The sequence below is a fragment of the Haliotis rubra genome, unplaced genomic scaffold (assembly GCF_003918875.1).
Source record: "Haliotis rubra isolate DU_JTF1 unplaced genomic scaffold, ASM391887v1 Scf1438, whole genome shotgun sequence".
Classification (NCBI taxonomy): Eukaryota; Metazoa; Mollusca; class Gastropoda; order Lepetellida; family Haliotidae; genus Haliotis; species Haliotis rubra.
Window position 1 is genome coordinate 67,312 of NW_025765379.1, and position 22,016 is coordinate 89,327.

The window sequence follows — 22,016 nt, forward strand, 5'->3', positions numbered from 1 at the left end:
AAAGAGTGTTTCTGGTGTAAGATTGTTTCTGGTGTAAGAGTGTTTCTGGTGTAAGAATGTTTCTGGTGTAAGATTGTTTCTGGTGTAAAAGTGTTTCTAGTGTAAGATTGTTTCTGGTGTAAGAGTGTTTCTGGTGTAAGAGAGTTTCTGGTGTAAGAGTGTTTCTGGTGTAAGAGTGTTTTCTGGTGTAAGAGTATTTCTGGTGTAAGAGTGTTTCTGGTGTAAGAGTGGTTTCTGGTGTAAAAGTGATTTTTGGTGTAACCGTGTGTTCAGGTGCAAGAGTGGTTTCTGGTGTAAGATTGTTTCTGGTGTAAGGGTTTTTCTGGTGTAAGAGTGTTTCTGGTGTAAGAGTGTTTTCTGGTGTAAAAGTGATTTGTGGTGTGACAGTGTCTTCAGGTGTAAGAGTGGTTTCTGGTGTAAGAGTGTTTCTGGTGTAAGAGTGTTTTCTGGTGTAAGAGTGTTTTCTGGTGTAAGAGTGTTTTCTGATGTAACAGTATTTTCTGGTGTAACAGTATTTTCTGGTGTTAACAGTGTTTCTGGTGTAAGAGTGTTTTCTGGTGTAAGAGTGTTTTCTGGTATAAGAGTGTTTCTGGTGTAACAGTGTTTTCCGGTGAAAGAGTGTTTTCTCGTGCAACAGTGTTTTCTGGTGTAACAGTGTTTTCTGGTGTAAGAGTGGTTTCTGGTTTAAGAGTGTTTTCTGGTGTAAGAGTGTTTTCTGGTGTAACAGTGTTTTCTGGTGAAACGTTTGCTTGTGGTGTAACAGTGTTTTCTGGTGTAACAGTGTTTTCTGGTGGAAGAGGGTTTTCTGGTGTAAGAGTGTTTTCTGGTGTAAGAGTGTTTTCCGGTATAAGAGTGTTTCTGGTGTAACAGTGTTTTCCGGTGTAAGAGTGTTTTCTGGTGTAAAAGAGTTTCTGGTGTAAGAGTGTTTCTGGTGTAAGAATATTTTCTGGTGTAACAGTGTTTTCTGGTGTAAGGTAGTTTTCTGGTGTAACAGTCTTTTGTGGTGTAAAAGTGTTTTCTGGTTTAAGAGTGTTGTCTGGTGTAAGAGTGTTTTCTGGTGTAAGATTGTTTTGTGGAGTAATAGTTTTCTCGTGTAAGAGTGTTTTCTGGTGTAAGAGTGGTTTCTGGTGTAACATTTTTTTCTGGTGTAATTTAACTGTGTTTTCTGGTGTAACAGTGGTTTCTGGTGTAACAGTGTTTTATACTGTTTGCAACGGTGATTGTAGTTGTAGGATATGTGACTTTACAAGAGTGTCGATAAATATTCTAAAATAAGTTCTCGGAAGAAGGTGATAGGTTTTGAAATTGGATCTGTTAGCAAAGGGTAGCCAGTGAATTTCTGGAAATACTAGAGGGAGATGCTGCTTTCATTTGCATCTTGTCAATATTCGGGACGATGCGTTTAGAGTGAGTAAGTGAGTGAGAATGGTTTTACGGGGATTTTAGCAATATTTCAGCAATATCACGGCGGGGGACACCAGGTATGGGCTTCAGCTGCGTTTGGAAGAAACTGAAGACTGTGATATTGATGATGAGACACCAAGAAATGTTCATAATCTATCCAGGATATGACGAGTGCTCTTGTATTCTCAAACAGATAACGAATGGGTTTGCGGATCTGAAGAAAAGTTTGATATGCACGTTCATGGTAATACTATTGTTTTAGCACTCCATTAATTCTGAATGGCAACAATATCAAGAAAGCAGGGGCGTTTGACCTTTCGAAAATAGAAAGCAAACTCCAGAATGTATTCATAACTTGTATTTAATTATGAATCTTCAGGCACATGGGATACATCAATTAAAACGGCTTCATGGAAACTCGTCACTTCGGAATAATAAGAGCCGATTAGACTCTCCGTTTGAGTCGAGTTTACAACCTGAACTTCTTTCCCCTTTTGCTCCATCGTCACCTTCATTCTGTGAAACAGAATATGATTATACTGTTTATATCATGAGAATTTTCATTAGAAAATAATATTGTTATTTACTATGATATCATATAGATAGCATCTAAGGCTGTACCTGTACTCACATAATTGCTTTCATTTGACTGTTTTTCAGTCATTTGACATCGTGTACATTTAAAACGAGAGCCAACGCAGTTGTCACATTAGTGGTAACTATGGTAACTAACAACAAAACACATGTTATCGTTTTTCATTCAGATCGAATAAATGGTGTTTATCGCCTGTCAACAACATTACAGTTACTGCATGAACGCCGTCAAATGAAATCCCTAAGGATAAATGACATAAAATTGTGTGAAAGAGGCGACTAATGGGATCGGGTTGCCAGGCTCGCTGATTTGGTTGATCATCGTATCCCAACTGGGCGATGTCATTCACTGGATTATCTGCTCACCATTCAATTATTTATAATAGATCATATAGATGACGGTGTTAAACAATAAACAAACAATTGTTAAGATGGCGCTCTGGAAAGCTACACTTTACAAACTAAATATGTGCAGTTTGGAAAATTTCATACACTAGAACCCCAAGCAGTGGCCATTGCTAAGAGCCATAATTTATGGCGAGTAGCTGGTAAACTGGGTGTATTTAATCCAGCAATTGTGATTGAGATAGGCAGAATGGATCCATCATCAGTACATATACGTACCTGTGGAAGATGAAACCGACAATAATGAAGGTAATTACTGCAGCTAATACAGCAATTGCTGTTGAAAAGTATGGGGATATTGCCCATCTGTCACTGGAGGATGGTGACGGCATTGCAAGGTGTTGGTGTGGCTCTGAAACAGGAACTAGATCTATATATCGCACACACATTTCATTTGTTCAAATAAAGCATAAACATACCTGTGATAATTATTTAGCGTGTATTTTAAATACTTTTGTGTACAAAATTGATGACCCCCCACCCTAGTACATGTGTACACAATTGATGACCCTTCCTGCCTCCCCATAACAGTTAATGAGTGATCCCACCCGTGAATATCATCATTATCACACACATTCCCCAGCCCAAAATTATGAACGATGAACGACGGATTTGAAGTAAAAAGTATTTTATAAGTGTGCTATATAGTTAGCAACGAAGAACTGGGATTGTGGACTAGAAAATATGTTTATATGTGTTCAAACCATATTGTTTTAAAATAATTATATTACATCTGTTTGTAGCATTCCTGTCAGCACCTTACCTCGACTGCTGTGTGACATGTTGATGTTGCTGGTGTGAATCTTGCGTGTGTTGTTACCGTGTGTCTGCCTTAATGCCACAGGCATTTTGTTTTTCTTCAGGCTTAGGTCAATAGCATCAGAAGAGTTAGACAAGCACTCTCCAGTGCTTTTGTCACACTTAGAACATGGATATAGACATCGTTGTAAGCATTCAGGTCCATAGAATCCATCCCTGCATTGTCCCACACAATCTCCCGTGTATCTGTCACACTCCAGACACGGACGCTTACACCTAGTACTACATGTTAACCCCCTCCACCCCAACACACACCCCTCCGTACAGTTGACGGCTCGACCATTGGCCAGTAGGGCACACCGCCCATGTAAACAGTTTCCTCGGCAGCTCCGTCTACAGTCAGGCCCATAGAAGCCGCTGACACAGTCAGTACATTCCTCGGGCCATTGGTTCTCGGGACAGTGTTCCTTACAGCCAGCCTTCACGACTCGACGAGCCTTAGACACGCACTTGGCGTCAACTGTCAAATACGATAGTACATTATTGAAACTAGCTATTACTCTGCCAATCATTTTTGACTTTGTATTTGATATATACGGTTTTGTGTTACAACATGTAACATACTTTACAAGACAAATTTATCAGAGGGACATATGCAGAAACAGTACAGTATGTGTACATATCTTTGTGATATAGTGCTGGAATGTTTCAAATATCTTTGTTGTATATTTCGTTTATTATCCCAGACAACAATAAAAATAAAGAACATAGACTATTCTTTTATTTACATATAACGTTTACAAAGTAATTATTTCCGTTATGTATAGCATACCATAAATAGTGTGGAATTTGTTATTTGAACATACCAGTAGATTGTACATTTTCATTAGAATTAAGGTAAAATATTTATGTAAAGGTATATTGGGTTAACTGTTTCAGTATTTTGCTATGATATATTGCATACTATAAATAGTGTTGAATTTGTTATTTGAAAATAGATTGTACACTTTCATTAGGATGAAGCTAAAATATTTATGTAAAAGTATATTCGGTTAGTTGTTTCAGTACTTTCATTGGAATTTGTTAGCTAAAATTTACACTTTTAATGCTAAAATATATTTACAAACATATTGGGTTAATGATACATTTTTCAGTATTTTGCCATGATATATTGCATAGCATTTACCATTAGTGTGGAAATTTGTTATTTGAAGAAAATAGATTGTACATTGCATACTATAAATAGTGTGGAATTTGTTAATAGATTTAGCATTAGGATGAAAATATTTATTGTTTGTAAAACAATAATGATTTGTTAATTTCTTTCAATATTTTGGGTTAATTTCTTTCTATGAAATACTGCATACCATAAATAGTGTGGAATTTGTTCTTTGAAAATAGATTTACACTTTCATTAGGGTGAAGCTAAAATATTTATGCAAAAGTATATTGGGTTAATTGTTTCAGTATTTTGCTACGACATATTGCATGCAATAAATAGTGTTGAATTTGTTATTTGAAAATAGATTGTACACTTTCATTAGGATGAAGCTAAAATATTTATGTAAAAATATATTGGGTTAATTTTTTCAGCATTTTGCTATGATATATTGCATAGCATATATAGTGTGGAATTTGTTATTTGAAAATAGATTGTACACTTTCATTAGAATGAAGCTAAAATATTTATGTAAAGATATATTGGTTTAAATGTTTCCGCTTTTATAAAATGTTTAACGGTTCAAATAAACTTGCGCATTAGTCAACTTGATGTATATCCATTGCTTCTCACTTGATGACGCGTGAGGAGGGTATTGTTTGAAATTATCGAATTTAACATTATACATTTTGCACAATTTCACTGACTTAAAAAGTCACTTCTAAGTTTCTAAAAAGTATAAAATATATTTTCTTTGGTTGAGAGTCAGATATCTGTTTTTGTCTTCAAATAGTGAACAAAGTTATTGTCTCTAACAAATATAACAGGTGCTCTGTCACATCTCAGACACCACCGCACCCCACCCAATATCCTGTGTATAATTCATGCTTTCATAAATCAAAATGATCCTACCGTGATGGCTGAGCAGAACCATTTCCACCAGAATGATAATTATCAGACTTTGCATCGGCGGCTTGTGCCCACTACATTCCATCTTGTCTGGAATATAAAAAAAAACACTCGTTCGTAAATCAGATGTAAGTTTAGATTGGGTGAGCAATATTGGACTGACGCTTTATGTTAGGCTGTGATACATTTTGTTCGGGTTTGTTTTGTTTTGTTGTGATAGATTTGATGGGTGTTGTGTGTGTTCATCCCACGGACAAAACATATATCATTTATGATAAATCGGTACGTGGGTAAATCATAATTCATTTAAAAAGAATATTGCAGAATGATTATATCCAACACTGTCATTTAGAATGGTTTTCAAACGAGGAGTATGTGTATAAGATTTTAGCATTATTCCAACAATATCACGGCGGGGTATATCAGAAAGACATTTTCCCCGAACGAGGCTGTAGGGTCTTCGACGAGCGCTTTAACAGTTAGATTTGTATCGATTTTATTGTATAATTGATGGCAGTTTTATTCACATTAGTTATAAGATGGATTGCACTGAAATAGACAAAAAAAGTCATTTATAATTACCTTACACGTTTAGTAAGTCACTTGCCATAATCCATCGGATGTGTTGTCCGAGTGTATATTCCCCTTCAAAGATACTCTCCTCAAACTGAAGATATACAGACCACCCCAACTAACGCCAGCGTTAACATAGCGCGTTGCAGCTGTGATCGTTGGCTGTGCTCAGGCGAGGTTGCGCCTGTGCATGATTACGCTGATAGTGTGTTTGCCCGGGAGAGGTAGATTTCTTGGAAAGCTATCATGACCTAATTCGCCAACGTGCTAAACATAGCTGTGGTATGAGCATATGTCCAAAGTAATATCCTGACCGGATGAATGTTATATACCTGCACAGCAGAGTTGATTACATATATGGGGACGTGGCAATAGGTACGTTCACTTTCAAAAAGCGAGAGTGAGTGAGTCAGTGAGAGTGTGTCAGTGTGTGTGATTGAGTGTGTGAGAGAGAGTGAGAGAGAGAGTGAGAGAGAGAGTCAGAGACAAAATAGATAATTTTCTATTATAACCTATAATCCATATTTGTATTCTAATACATATTCGTTGTGGTATATATAGGACATTATGTAATGACTGAATGAACGTCTCCGGACACTTCGTAACCCCGGCACTGTTACAGTTACACCTATTACACAACATATCTTTAACTTTAACCATAGTACATGATAGTATAACAGTCTGAAATGTCTATAGATATACCAGGTACTCGTTTGGAAAACGTCATTTGTGTCTCAGGATCATAGGGTAAACATTTGGATCTCCCTTTCCAGTTCAGCTGGGGAGACGAAACTCAGCCCTTATTGCGCAGTACGCGTGTGAACCTGTCTGTGTGGAGCTCTCCGTTCAGCTGACTTACCTTTAGGGTGAGTAGTGGCATCAACGTTTGGTATATATATATCCGTTGGGTATTAAACGTTGTCACCGGGTGAGGTTTACAGTGGAAAACACAAGACCTACACCGTCCGCCTTCACAGTAGGTGGAACCATTTTGTATCTACAGGTCATCCTGACGTAGTGGTTCTATTTTCAGAACACACATATTGCCTTGGTGAGTATGGGACTACATTGTGGTAGAGAGTTTACTTTTGTATGAATCGTCGCTGGTCCTATTAATGGTGCTACGTTGATGTTGATGTAGGTGAGTATATTGGCAACAAATTGACCAGTAATGTGTATCACAACCCTTGGAAAGGCTACTTGTTTGCAATTTACCAGGTCGGGTACATTTGAGAGAGGTGGCCGGACCACAGGCAAACACCCTGGCTTTACATCTTACAAGACAGAGCATTATGTATAGATGGACCATTTGATTTGACACCTTACATGGCAGTAATATCATGTATATATGCGCTTGTTACAAGCTAAAGGATATTTTGTTCGACAATGAGGGCTGGTGGAACGGGGGGGGGGGTTGGGGCTGGGGGTGGGGGTGGTGTTGTACGGAACTTTGCTCACAGCTCTGCCCACCACATTTCACACATTATTAATATTTTGCCCACTATATTCTTATAACAATATTTAAAGTAAGTATGCATTATGATATTGAACTACACAGAAACACTATATACAATAGTACATTTATAAAGTAAAAACAGTTTTAGTTCAGTCTAATACATGTAAATAACACTTTAAATAGCACTTTGACCATTTTAGTTCAGTCTAATATTGGCACCAACAGTGCAAGTAATGTTTGATCTCTTTTAAAACTATATATCCTTAGCAGTGTGAGCACTAAGGTGAGTGAGTAGTAGGGTGAGTTTTGATTGTAATTAGAAAAGGAGATCCAAAGCAGCAGTAAAGTGCAATTAATGTTTGATCTGTTAGTTTGGGATTTGGGGTTGGGATAGAGCATTGTGTTAACTCATACACTATCTCCTCTCATCATGTCTTAGCGAGTCAGTCTTGAAATCGAATGTAGGTTGCAACCCCAACATATGTACACGGTGTCAGCTAGTGTTAGTAGAGAATTAATTCAAAACCATCTTGAGATGTTCGTCAAACAACAAAGAGGAAATATAGATATTTGACTTGTAATAGTCGATGCAAACTTAGTGTAAGGTATTCGCGAAACAATAAAGACACAAACTCTACCTGACAATGGAACTTTTCTTTTGCCTGTAGCATAGCAGTACTTCAGCCATGTAACGACGGCATGTAAACAAGCCAGACAATCAAGTGATCTGTAAATAAACACCAAACAGAAGTATAAGAATATTATTTGTAATATTCACATATACACACATAGATGTATACATATACACATTTTGTGATGTATCTATCGAAGTATAGAAATCATATTCGTAATATTCAATCTACTCGGGATGTGAGGTATTCACTAAGGACAAAACATAGAAGTAAGAATTGTAATATTCAGTATGCACAGGTTGTGAGGCCTCTGAGAAACAACGAAGAAGAAACATAGAAGTGGGAGACAACACAGAGGGAATATAGCAATGTGACATGGAATATTCATTATACACAGGGTGTGAGACATTTGTGAGACAACACAGAGGGAATATAGCAATGTGACATGTAATAATCATTATACACAGGGCGTGAGACATTTGTGAGACAACACAGAGGGAATATAACAATGTGACATGGAATAATCATTATACACAGGGTGTGAGACATTTGAGAGACAACACAGAGGGAATATAGCAATGTGACATGTAATAATCATTATACACAGGGTGTGAGACATTTGTGAGACAACACAGAGGGAATACAGAGTGGAATATAGCAATGTGACATGGAAATATAATAATCATTATACACAGGGTGTGAGACATTTGTGAGACAACACAGAGGGAATATAGCAATGTGACATGTAATAATTCATTATACACAGGGTGTGAGACATTTGAGAGACAACACAGAGGGAAGATAACACAGAGGAATATAGCAATGTGACATGTAATAATCATTATACACAGGGTGTGAGATATTTGAGAAACATACACAGAGGGACAGAGGGAATATAGGTGTGAGATATTTTGAGATATACACAGGGTGCAATGTGACATTTGAGAAACAGCATAGAGCAATAGTGACATGTAATAATCATTATACACAGGGTGTGAGACATTTGAGAAACAACACAGAGGGAATATAGCAATGTGACATGTAATATTTAATTAATCTATTCTGTTTACCCATGTGATTACTTGCCATGATAAGGGTAACCCATATACTATAGAAAAAGAGGCACACACAAATACATACAAGCTGTCACGTGAGGGCCACTCCTTGTCTCCAAGCTTTCCGCGTAACCCTGTCAGAGAGGCGAGATATGTAGGCGAGAGGCCCGGGATTCGAGAGGGAAGTGATCTACAGTTTGAGAGCGGGGATACATGATGTGATTTCTTGGATCTGACATGCAAAGTAAGAAAATCCTACCGTACAACGTAGATAATGCTTGATAATGTATTATGGAAAAGGGAAGCGGAATCTCATTTTGATTCCCTGTCGCTGTGCCTCGTTATGATATCATGTATTAGTGACGTATGCTATTTTTCGAGCCTGCCCATTAGAAACAGCAATAGCCATTCTAGATTTATATGTCGACATGGGCAATATCTAAGGATTGCCTAACGGATTTGTGGATTTATCAATGGATAACTGTCTCAAATTGTATAAAATTGCATTGAGTAAAATCCCGCGTAGAGATACATCCATTATGAATACCGTTCCATTGTGTTCGCCTACCCTTGCGATAGGCGAGCCTGAGGTGACACCAGGGAGATTGCGACTCAGTTTGTTAGGTGGTTGTTAACATTAATCATGGACAGGTTTGTATTCCATTCTTCAGTGAGCTCATATCTCATGAAATGCATTATTATTATTTATGATGGAGGACAGACTTGTCAGTTGGAAAGTTATTAGTTCTTCAAAGTTAGTGTCCATGTCGGGGGAATTCAAACCAACTCGTCAGTATTAGTTTTCTCTTCTACGAATAGGGATAAAACAGTGGAGATAGGTTCAGATCGACCATGTCCATGCCAAAGCTGACAAACTGTGATAATAATCTTACACAGTGCTTAATATTGGGTTTATTTACAACATGTAATTCCAGTTTTTAGAAAACGTCTCACTTCATACTATTGACATAGATATTTACTTAGGGATATATTGCATCGTTTAAAGACAGAATTGTTTTTATCTCTGATCGGATTATAATATACTCAGATTCAACTGTTTTATGTTCTCATAGGAGTTACCAATTCAGGTAAAATGATATTCACCGTCTCTCCCTAATACACTTTGGTTACACTTAACCGCATCCATTGTTAAATTCCAACCTTAACCACATCCACAGGCTTATAATGACATCTGTATGTATCATATTCCTAAATACCAGTATGTGTGGATTTAATCTCTATGACGGATACAATCACTATGAGCTACAAGGGCAATATCGTTTGCATGAAGCAGTGAACTTATATGTAGCATAGTCCTACAGTTGTTTGTCCGACATGTCCGACAGTTAATGTCAAGAAGTGTAGGTGACAAACCACTCCATAGTTGACAAGACATTTATCAGCAGAGATGTCATTGATGCATAAACAAAACCATGCATCCACTGTGTATTCCTTGTTGCTTACACATTTTAGATTGACGATTTATATACAGTTACATACATACATACACACACACACACACACACACACACATACATACACACACACACACATACACACATACATACATACATACATACATACATACATACATACATACATACATACATACATACATACATACATACATACATACATACATACATACATACATACATACATACCAAGATCATTACGTTCTATCAATTTAATGGGAATTGAATATCAACTCGAAGCAACTGTAATAGAACAGCACGTGACATACTAATTTACATATTTTCTTTTTTTCTTCTGTTTCTGCTGCATCGGTTTGATATCCATGGTATACAATTACTTTGGTGACTGGGGACAAGCGTTAGGAATGGTTTCTAAAGTGCAACTGAATGGGACAGTTTAAATCTCATTAAATCTTATTTAATCTCGCAAATACTATATATACAATCAACACTATCAAAACAAATCTGCAGTTTATAATGTAATTTTCATGATTTAGTAATCTGAACAACAAAGCAAAGCAATCTGTGCATGAATACATACCATGAAAGCCATTTAAAAATTAAGTATTTATAAGGCTGTTTCGCGGTTAAAATGTTGTCATATTCATATTTTCTGCATTTGATCTACATTTTGTGAAAGCATAATTGCTTGCAATAGATTTGTCAGTACAGCTTTTCATCGACAAAAAAACATCCAAGGCAGGTAGATAAGAACAGTATGAAGTAATTAATTATGAATATTTCTAGGTACTGATGACGTAAAGTGAACGCATTACTGAGTAACATCAGTGCTTTAGCCCTCACTATACTCCATTTTAATCAATTACTGTAGCTTAGCCTCTGAAAATATTAACATAGAGGCTCCTAGGAGCTTATCAGTGACCCTTTTCAATAAGTTTCGCTGAGAGGAGAGGGAAAGGGGAGAGAGAAAATCCGGCTGTTGGTTTGAAAGAACCTTTGTTCTTGACTGATGTTTCCCCCTCATATTTAGCGATTGCTTGGGATTGCAATTCAACCATATAGTGGATAGTCAAAATTAAAGTATGAAGACTTACCATGAACATTTCTGGCGATTCTTTAAACTGTAGTTTGTGTTTATCAAAACACTTCCTGATTAGTCTGTCTACGTGAGTCTTTGTTCTCTTGCCGCGTGGTTGGGATCTGATGCGTGTCCTTGTCACAGCTGACTCACTGCTGTTGGGAGTTAGCACTAAGGGGTTGTAATAAGGGGTGCGGTGGATGGGTGGAGTTTATTTTTAAGAAGGGCTAGTGGTAGGGGTGGCTGTCGGGTGGGAAATGAAGGGTTAAATATGTGTACCTGAAAGATGGGTAGAGGAGCTGACATCATTAATGCACCCTGATCACTAAGAAATAGTCCACTGTAGGTTATTGAGTGCGTGAGTATGGTTTTACGTCGCATGTAGCAAATATTCCAGCAGTTTTCCAGCAATATTCCAGCAATATACCAGATAGCGAATGGCTATAGAATGACGTTGTGGCATTTCAGTTGAATATGAGGAAAGTTTTTCACTTGTAAAGAAATTTCCTGCAGCATATTATTCAATATAACCACAATGCCGCGCAAAACGGTCGTTAGAAAATGCAGGACATGGTGACATATATTGTTACAAGTCACTGTCGTATTCAGTGGAACGGTGAAATGTTATAATTCGAAGGTACCGAGGTTTACAACCAATAACACATATTCGTGCAATTAAACAATATACGACAGTTACTCAAAAGAGCGGAGAATTTTTGAAATGACTTTATTAATACCAGATTAACTAGTCGGGTGCTTTCTCTAACTTCTTTCGAGTTGTATACATGTGTCCAGCCGTGGAGTTGCGTTACCAAGGACCTTTGTTCAATAATCAGAGTCGCCATGATGATTGTAGCTGGTCATGCCGTTGGCGCAGATTGATGCTCCTGATATCAACCACTAGATTTTTAGGTCCGAACTCGATTATTTACAGCTCGCCGTCATGTAGGTCATATATTGCTGAGCGCGGCGTTTAACAAACCACTAATAACAAAGCCCGTGCTTGTGGGTTTAAAAAAACTCTGCAGTCCTGTAAACTCAACCCATTCACTTCATTACTCACGCATGACAAAGTAACCAGCAATGTATCAGCTGTATGATAAACATTGGACATCTTCTATCCTCAACATCGTTGTAAAGCTGATTAACTTGAGAAACATTTAATTGTTTGTTTTGTAGGGGGTGTCTGAAATGTTTCAAACACGTAATGTTTACCAATAAATCTTGCTAGTTTGGAAATATTACATTATGACGCAGCTTAAGTGTAACTTAGAAGAAATAAAGGGTTCAGAGGCACCTTAAAAACACGGCATTCGATATTCTTATTCCAGTTACGTCATTTCCTTTCAAGTACAGTATCAGAGATATTTAACAGGGAGTGTTAGTGTTTGAATCTTAATATTGTAACAAGGCTGAGTCTTTAGATCATCCAAATAGTGTTCTGTAACATTATCGTATGTATGTATGTATGTATGTATGTATGTATGTATGTATGTATGTATGTATGTATGTATGTATGTATGTATGTATGTATGTATGTATGTATGTCTGTATGTATGTATGTGTCTGTATGTATGTATGTGTGTCTGTCTGTCTGTATGTATGATGTATGTGCGTGTGTCTGTCTGTCTGTATGTGTGTGTGTATGTATGTATGCATGCATGCATGCATGCATGTGTATTTAATATATGTGTGTGTCTCTGTGTGTGTCTGTATGTGTGTGTGATATCCTTTACTGAACTCTCTTTCCTGTGTCTTTCCTTTGTATCTGTATGTATGTATGTATGTGTGTGTGTATGTCTGTCTGTCTGTATGTATGTATGTATGTATGTATGTGTATGTATGTGTATGTATGTATGCATGTATGTATGTGTCTGTCTGTATGCATGTATGTATGTATGTATGATGTGTGTGTCTGTCTGTCTGTCTGTATGTATGTATGTATGTATGTGTGTATGTATGTATGTATGTATGCATGCGTGCGTGCGTGCGTGCGTGTATGTATGTATGTATGTATACATGCATGCATGTGTATTTATTATATGTGTGTGTCTCTGTGTGTGTGTCTGTGCATGTGTGTGTGATATCCTTCACTGAACTCTCTATCCTTTGTCTTTGCAGGAGCACCATGGGATATCTGCCTGTCCTGCTTTGCTACTTTGGACTGCTGACGCTTATCTGTTACAGTAAGTGCAAGAGCTTGCTGTCACGTGTCATTTATTGGGCCGAAACTATATCGAGTTCGAGAACATCATGTATATTTCATTAAAGATAACTTGCCACCACTTTCGTAATATTACCACATTGGACATCCACATGTGAAATTTAGCTACTCCATTCAATGTTATTTGGGTGTTTAAGTAAATCTGATATATGTATGAATTACGATTATCTGTGGTCCAACCAAGACCAAGAGCAGATAATGTGCGTTGTATAAATCATAACGATTTGTTTGGGTGGCATTCTGGAAGTTGGTGGTATAGAGATGACAAAACCTTATGGATGATGTTAAATATAGAAGTTGATCATAAATAAAGTTTTGTCATCTCTAAATTATAACGTATAACACTCATCGGACGCTTTTCCTGTTTTCAGGCCCCAGTAATGCTCGGTCTTGCGAGGATAGATATGGAAGGAACTGCTATAGTTGTAATGATGAAGAATGTACCGGATGTCATACGGGTTATTGCGGTTCAGTTTGCACTAATAACTGTACTGGATTCTGTAAATATGACTGCCACAAAACAAACTGTTCTTGTAAAGCATGCGCTGATGGATACCAAGGGGATGATTGTTCATCTTCTTGTTCTGGACGCTGCTACAAGGTAGCCGAAGGTGCGAGTCCACTTTGTAAAAGAAATGGGACGTGTTCAGACGGGTGTAACTATGGATTTTGTTTACCAAACAAAGCCTGCAGCACACGTTGCAGTAATTGTGTCGATGATGATTGTGACTCTGATACTTGTAAGTGTCGCAAAGGTCGTAAACCTGATTTTGAATCTTGTGGTGAAACGCCCAAAGTTCCATCAACTAACTTTGAGAATTGTAGAAAACAAACATGCAGGGGAGGTGTGTGCATAGACTGTAAAGATGGGTACTTCGGAGAGTACTGTCTGAAGAAATGTACCAACTGTGATATATGCTATCAACTTGACGGTGAATGTATACCACAATACAGTGAGTATTGTATAGTCTCTGATAACAGATTACATAATTCACGTTTATGTATATTTTACTTGTGTCGTCAGATTTAACAAGTGTGTTAGTTACGATTGTCAGTAATGTGTAGTTACGATTCTCAATAATGTGTAGGTTTTAGTACCTTTTTGGTTCAGTCCCATTCGAACCGACATTCCCGTGTCACTCTTTTGGCTGCCATCTTACTTGTCTGGCAAAGCCTTCTAAATCTCAGGATATGAACCCGTTGAACCATCTGTGGGATAAACTCGATAATGTACGTTGCTGTCAACATATTAAACAGACATTTGCACAGCTGACCCACACCATGCGGGGAGAAAGAGTAGAATTCTACTGGTCAGAATCAGTTCACTTGTTCAGTCTTTGCCAAGGGGGTGTAGATCAGCAAAAACTGGTGGTCACTCCACCTACTGTTCTCATGATCGAACGTGTCATTAGGTCTATAGAACGTGCGGCACCAAACCAACTTTCAACATCCTTGTATCAATCAGCAGTAAAAGTAAGCACATGCCTTTCTTGAGGTGTAAAACACATATGGACGGCCGTTCGGCCAAAATATACATCATCTGAAATAATGGTCAAATAAATAGTACGCTTAACATGAGGTAGTTATGAAAAAGGTGTTTGCTAAAGGGTGAGCGCATTCTGCCACAACGTAGGCACCTACCACACACACATGCATAGGCAATTCACATTAACAACGATGGGAACAAATTGCACAAGTCAAAATAGAGAACTGCATAAGGCATCTTTTGAAATTCATATTTTGAAATGTAATCCACGTCCATACTTAAACTGTGAAGACTTTACTAGGCCTTCTTGAATGTCCCGGGGCGGTGGGGTATAGTGATTTAAGCGTTCGCTCGTCACGCCGAAGATCCGGGTTCGATTCCCCACATGGGTACAATGTGTGAAGCCCATTCTGGTGTTCCCCGCCGTGATATTGCTGGAATATTGCTAAAAGTGGCGTCAAACTAAACTCACTTACTTGAATGACATAGCCCTGATCAAATATGCTTGAATGTACTTCAAAATTGAGTCACGAATGGCTGCAGCTAATCGATTAATGTTTGTATTATGAAAGGAAAGCAGGGACTGTTGAGAACACGAAATTTTCGGGGCAGTATTTGTGTTTGAATAGTTATGCAAAGATCAAAATCACCTGTGGTTTCTGATATTTCAAGTTTACGTAGGTAAAACAGTGAAAGGGAATTGGCCATTTCTGGGGATATAACGTTCACGTTTGTAAAACCATCACTTTTGGATCTGTTTTTCCATGTTGAGCGTGTATGTATTTACGGACAATTTCAAACGGCTCGCTTCATTGACATTTAAAGATTCCTTATATTGTGAATGGATTTGACATCGTTTATCCTTGCGATTAATACATTCCCGTAAGGTGTTATGTTGAGTCAAGTCTTATATTTATAAACGTAATATTCCCAGAGAAGCATGCCAGTCCATCTTTGTTTCCAACCATCCATCTTGCAAATTCTTTTTTCATTTATTTCAGAATACGGCTTTAATGTGTGTGTCGGATGCACAATAGCTACAGCTGTTGGTTGCTGTGTGCTTGGAAGTCTATTCCTTTACTACTTTTGCAAATACCGGCACCGGCATGACCCCCCGGGATCGATAAATTGAACATTACCTCGTCGCTTGGCAGATTCCATATATAGGTTCTTGGCCAACTTACTGCCGACCACAGAGGATTGACCGTTTAAATGGAAATGCAAACTCAAAAGGGGAGAGGCACACCACAGCAAAATTTAGCTTCAGATCTCCCAGTTGTTTGCCAAAGACACGCACAGAAAATACTTTAAGAACTATTCGGAATATTCTAGCATTGTTGGATAAATTCTCGGATAATGGAATAGAATGGAATTCTGAGTAGGCGAGTGACACTGAAACTATGGTAGCAGCATCTCTACTAGATGCCTTATACAAACAACGCACATTTCAATCGTGTTTCGCAAGTATAGTTTATTGACATGTACGATACTGACATTTAAAGAGTGAGCGATACTGACATTCAAAGATTAAGTGAGTGCGTGAGTGAGTGAGTGAGAGTGAGTGAGAAATATTACACCCATACTGATGGTATGTTAACCCACTTGCACAGAAATATGTTTAAAACCAGTTTTAATATATCCCAGGATGTCTCTGGGCGACATGGCGATGACCCTATTTAGTCAAATTTCCTTTTCCAACATCAATGTCTTTTTTCGATTTTTATTTTCTTGGAATCCAAAACATCAGCATTTTCTTAATTGTCGACAACTAGATAAATGATCAAAATCGGCGTTCAGGATACCTGATATGATGTCACGTAATATTTGGTTAATTCGACCAGCTAAAACTTTCCATGATAAGAGACTTGTTTCCAAGACACATTATTGTGATTGTTGACGTGACACAGTATTACACAAATAACTTTAATCTTATGAATGGATTCCGATATTAATTCATGTATTAATTAATTGCTGTTATAACAAATATGGAAAGCGTATTAGTAACGCAATATAATGCAATAGAATCTACATAGATGATGCTTAATCTACGTGGACGATATCACTTTCCTCAACGTAGATAGTACTTACATTTAAATAGATTATTATCTGTCTCACGGTCCCTAAACCATATTATCTGACTGAAGTGACTTTCGTGTTGTATTATAAATTTCAAGCAATAGCCATTCAGAGTTATATTTCTTTGAAAATAGTCCTAGACTATTTTTATCTACGTGTCGTTTGTGCTTAGATAAGGCCCAGTCGTGAACATGGCCACGAGAAGGGTACGAGTCGCCATCCGGCTTGCCAGATTGACACGACTGGTTATGAATGAGGAACTTTATCGCCCGAAGGGATATAACTCTTGTTGGCTCAAGACTATGTTTTAAGAGACTTTAAATTTCAAATAATACCGCCGTTTAAAAAATATCTTTAGTACCAATCTATTTGCACTTAATGGATTGAAAATAGCATATTCTCAAAACAGGTTTGATGAAAAGACCATTTGATGATAATAATAGGTGAACACTCCAAGTGAATTGGATTCACATTTTGCCCTTTGTGCTTTTGATCTGGTGCGGATGCTGGTTTTTGCACCTGCCTCCAACAGACTGCGGTGGCTAATACACAGTGATTAGTCACAGGTATCCATAGTTTGAAGTTTCTATATTTGTCTGTCTGTTCGTATGTGTCACTGCGATGAAAATATGTTATGTGAGTGAGAGTCGCGTGTCTTCCAATTGTAGCTAGGTTGCACTCCCTACAAAGAAACGTTTCTACCAAGACTCAGGGGAGACAGCATTCGCCTCCACTCGCCCCTTTCCGTAACCTCCAAAAAGATATTCGGTTTGTCCCGGAATAGGTCACGAATGAGGAGACAGGCAGTTGGCTACTTATTGAAGCTGGACTAAACTAGTTCTACATGGATCAGATTGAAAACTGAGGATGAAAGTGACACTAAATTATCACACTAAATATATTAACCTATCTATAGATGAACTATATATCTATATCTCTATTATCCATATAATTTTGTGTTTGGATGTAATGTGGGCGCAAATGAGTGGCAAATAATTCCATCAATCAATCAATCAATCAACCAATCAATAGATTATACTTTCTGTTGGGCAAATCCATTAAGCAGTCGCAGGTGACAGCATGTAGTTAATCTGTGCACCGGACCATAACGTGTTGTTTTGAGCTGTAGTTCTTAAGGGATGTAGTTTTTAAACATGATACCCCCCTACTATTTTCCCTTATTGCTTTCTCTTTGTATTATTGCCAAAAACGGTTGGTTTAAAGAAAATAGCTATATTGTTAAACTCCATTGTATATTTAAACTGGTAGCTATATCTACGTATATCTATATGTACATGTACGTGTGTGTGGGTGACCGGTCAAAATCCACAAAATCCACCTCTTCTTAACAATTTTTTTTTACAAAATCCACCCTCCTCAAATTGCTATTGTTAAAAGTTTTAGTGTGTCCTGATCTTTGATCAAGTTGTTTTGCTCAAGCATTGCAAGCATTGTTTTGATAGCATTTACGTTTTCCTAATTGGCTGTTGTTCCTAGATGTTGTTTCAAACATTAAAGGTTTCTCCATTTGTCACATTTTGATCACTACTTAATCCTCTTTCATGTATCACTAAGTAGTCTCACACTTTGATCATTACGTAATCCCCTTAAAGAATTAAGATGTTTTTGCAAGCCTGATTGGAACCCTTTATACTCATGTTTTGATAGAACATACTTTTTAATGAGTTTGAGATCATCCTGTTTAGTGTAAATAAGTTTGAGATCATCTACTTAAGATAAAGGCTTCTATAGTATATATATATAGTTTGTGTCAAAAATGCAACTTCACCATACATCATGGAAGTGATACGGAACCACAAGGGTGGTTCGAAGTTGCTATATCAGGGTTATTTGTACATAAAGAAAGAGAGCAAGTCAACAATTAGGTGGGAGTGTTCCCAAATGAAACCGCTGTTTCGCAAGGGTTGAGTGACCACAGACATGGGAGTGAAGAATAAAGTACTGACAACCGACCACTGCCACACACCAGACCCCAGCGCTACCATGGCCCTTAAGTTGCGGTCAGAGATGAAGCAGAAGGCCAGTACATCCCGAGAGACCCCAAACCGGGTTCTTCCCATAAGAAAAGAACCAGAACCACCACCAAACGTCTCCAAGAACGCCTTGAAGGTCTGTGCAAGACCTACAATGCGAAGGAAAACACACTCGAGGACTTTCTCCACGGCGTCGGCCGTTGTTCGTGTTGTTGAAATGTGGCAAGATGTTTAGTCATAGATATGTCTGAATGTGTGAAAATATATGCTGTTGTCATATTTTTATATGTATTGATGCATGAATGATTCATAAATGTGAAAATGTGCAATTGAGAGAGATTGACAGCGACATAACAAAGACAATAAACAACGAATGTGGTACGAGATCAGTGGGACTATGCTAAGCTTACTCCATTATGCAATTATATTGCATGCATGTGTGTATATATGTGTGTATGTGTGTATGTATGCATGCATGCATGCGCGCGCGTGTAAGATAGAGAGAGAGAGAGAGAGGTGTTTATGAGATGTTACGTATATATTTTTGTATATGGGTGTGTATGCGTTTGTATAGGATGTTTAAGAGAAAAATGGTAAATGTGGTGTATGACTGAGGTGCTAATAAAATGTCGAGTGTTGATTTATTTACTTCTTTTTGTAAAAACAAACGTAACTTGACAGATTTCATTTCCAACTTGCATAGAGTCTCATTGCCAAGTCTCTCTTTAATGACCTTCTGTAATTATCACCTGTCTGTCAGGTTCTAATACACAGATCCAAGGCCAGAGAGATTCGACAGTGTAAGACATATGGGCATTTGTGAGTTAAAAGAATGTGACTCGTTCCATTGTATCAAAACTCTGTGTCCGGAAATATGCTTGTTTAATTTTCATTGATCTTGTGTAGTCACTTGGTGATGTCGTAATATAGTAATATAGTGTGGCCCTATTCCTGGGTAACCCCAGTTTTTTCAGTCTGTAAATCATCCCCTGACCACTTCACCGTTGAGGTGAAACAGAAAGCATTTATGTTCGCCATTATTACTTCAGTTAAAAAGGTTTGAATTGAACGCCAAACAGTGAGTAACTAACTGGGTTTATTAGGTTAATGTCAGCAATTTACTGTGGCCAAGTCATGTTTTAATCATTATTAGTTTCAAAGTTTATAAGTTTCAATTTTAAGTACTTGTATAATATAACAATTATGCAATTACTCAATTAACAATAGCCACCCTACTGGGTGAGACCAGGTTCTGACCCATGCGTTTACACTCTGCACAAACTTCTTTTGTCCTTCTGGCTCAGTTTCTCTGGTCAGCTTGACACCTATTGTCTGTTTCGTTTTAAAGGTGGCTGTCACACATAACCTGTTGGCAGTCACATAGATCTTTCTGGAGGATGAGATCACTATGATTTGTGTTTTCGTGGAACATTTCTGGATTGTAATGAGGATCTTATTATTCAGGTCAGTGCATATATTGTATGGGTATATATGGTATTGTATATATAGTGTAGGGATTAGGGCTTCAACGAGTCCATTTTTTTGGACTCGAGTACTCGAGGGGTGAGACTCGACTCGGACCCGAGTACTCGAAATTCATACCTTTCAAACAAACGATTGCGCAACCGGAATGACGTGTTCCGATCACACAAGTGAACACTTACTTCTTTCCGTCTACATATCGTCATGTGACTAACATTTCCTATTGGTCAGAATCAGTATTTGGATGTTTACTTGACAAACGTTTTTTTACTTCGTACTTCTTGTACTGCCTGCAAAACGCAGTGAGATACCGCACAGGCGGCATTTGGTTATTTTGCTCTTTTCACTATCCAGATGAAGATACGCCCATACGTTTGATTTTTTTATCTTTCTCCATCTCTATCAATTGTCAAGATAGTTACCTAATCATTTTAAAAAGTGAAAACTCAAACGATGTATAATATTTACTCTCATCTTCAGACTTGTAGCAACTAATATCATACAGCCACACCGTGTGAGGAGTAAACTATTTAATCTGGGTGTTAATAAAAACATTATCAGATGGGTTAAAGAATTCAGGGTACATAGAACTCAGTATGTCAGTATCAATGGCTATCAATCTTCTTTGCTCTCAACCTCTACTAGAGATCCACATGGCTGTGTTCCTTCATCCGTACTCTTCGTTTTGTATACCAATGACTGTTACTTGTCAATATATGACTTGTTTACTGTGAAATTTGCAGATGATGCCACTGTTACTGGCCTAATTTCTGATTCTGAACATTATTATCGTCAAGGCATTGACAAAACCGTAATGACAGTTTTTTTATCAAACCTTTATTCAAAGTGTGTTGACCTACAATTTTCTATGTTGGTATGGGGATCTGTCTCATCGCAACAAAAACAAACTTTTCAAAATTGTTAATACTGCTTGCAAAATTTCTGGAGTGTCTTTCGAGTATACTCCCTTTATCTATGAGCGCCAGATTGTCAAAAAAGGGAGCTAAAATTAGATTTGATAGTTGATATATTTGATCTCACCATTTTGAACTACTTCCTTCTGGACGCGGCTGACGATTACCTTCCCTCAAAACAAACAGAGCTAGGCAGTCTTTCATACCATCAAGTATTCGTGAATGCAACAAATATTTTGAATCACCATCATGTGATTAGAACTAGAATTATTCAGCCTCTTTACCTATGTGGTTAATTGAATTATATCATGTCAGTTTTATTTGTAAATAGCATTCGTTTTGAGCATGTAATCATTGTGTATATTTTTGTGAACTGTGCA

The 22,016-nt window shown here is 37.6% G+C and overlaps 1 protein-coding gene and 1 long non-coding RNA gene across 2 annotated transcripts; one reads left to right on the plus strand and one right to left on the minus strand.

The window, feature by feature from the left end:
• Window positions 1-1,747: 1,747 nt before the first annotated feature.
• On the minus strand, window positions 1,748-9,066 carry LOC124269301 (multiple epidermal growth factor-like domains protein 10). The gene is made up of 6 exons (XM_046704308.1): window positions 9,055-9,066; window positions 7,898-7,986; window positions 5,234-5,320; window positions 3,167-3,682; window positions 2,623-2,755; window positions 1,748-1,920 (listed from the first exon to the last, which is right to left on the minus strand). The coding sequence occupies exons 3-6, from the start codon at window positions 5,313-5,315 to the stop codon at window positions 1,770-1,772; spliced, it is 882 nt and encodes a 293-aa protein (XP_046560264.1). The 5' UTR covers window positions 5,316-5,320; window positions 7,898-7,986; window positions 9,055-9,066; the 3' UTR covers window positions 1,748-1,769.
• Window positions 9,067-14,249: 5,183 nt separating this feature from the next.
• On the plus strand, window positions 14,250-17,807 carry LOC124269302. The gene is made up of 2 exons (XR_006896486.1): window positions 14,250-14,637; window positions 16,172-17,807. It is a non-coding gene; the product is annotated as an uncharacterized LOC124269302 (long non-coding RNA).
• Window positions 17,808-22,016: the final 4,209 nt, after the last annotated feature.

What these genes read in the sequence shown, in the direction of transcription:
- LOC124269301 (XM_046704308.1), bottom strand. Translation starts at nt 5,315, where the DNA reads ATGGAATGTAGTGGGCACAAGCCGCCGATGCAAAGTCTGATAATTATC. An exon ending in CATGTCACACAGCAGTCGAG is followed by an intron (nt 2,756 to 3,166) that starts GTAAGGTGCTGA and finishes TTCCTGTTTCAG; the next exon opens with AGCCACACCAACACCTTGCA. An exon ending in GTCGGTTTCATCTTCCACAG is followed by an intron (nt 1,921 to 2,622) that starts GTACGTATATGT and finishes TCTGTTTCACAG; the next exon opens with AATGAAGGTGACGATGGAGC.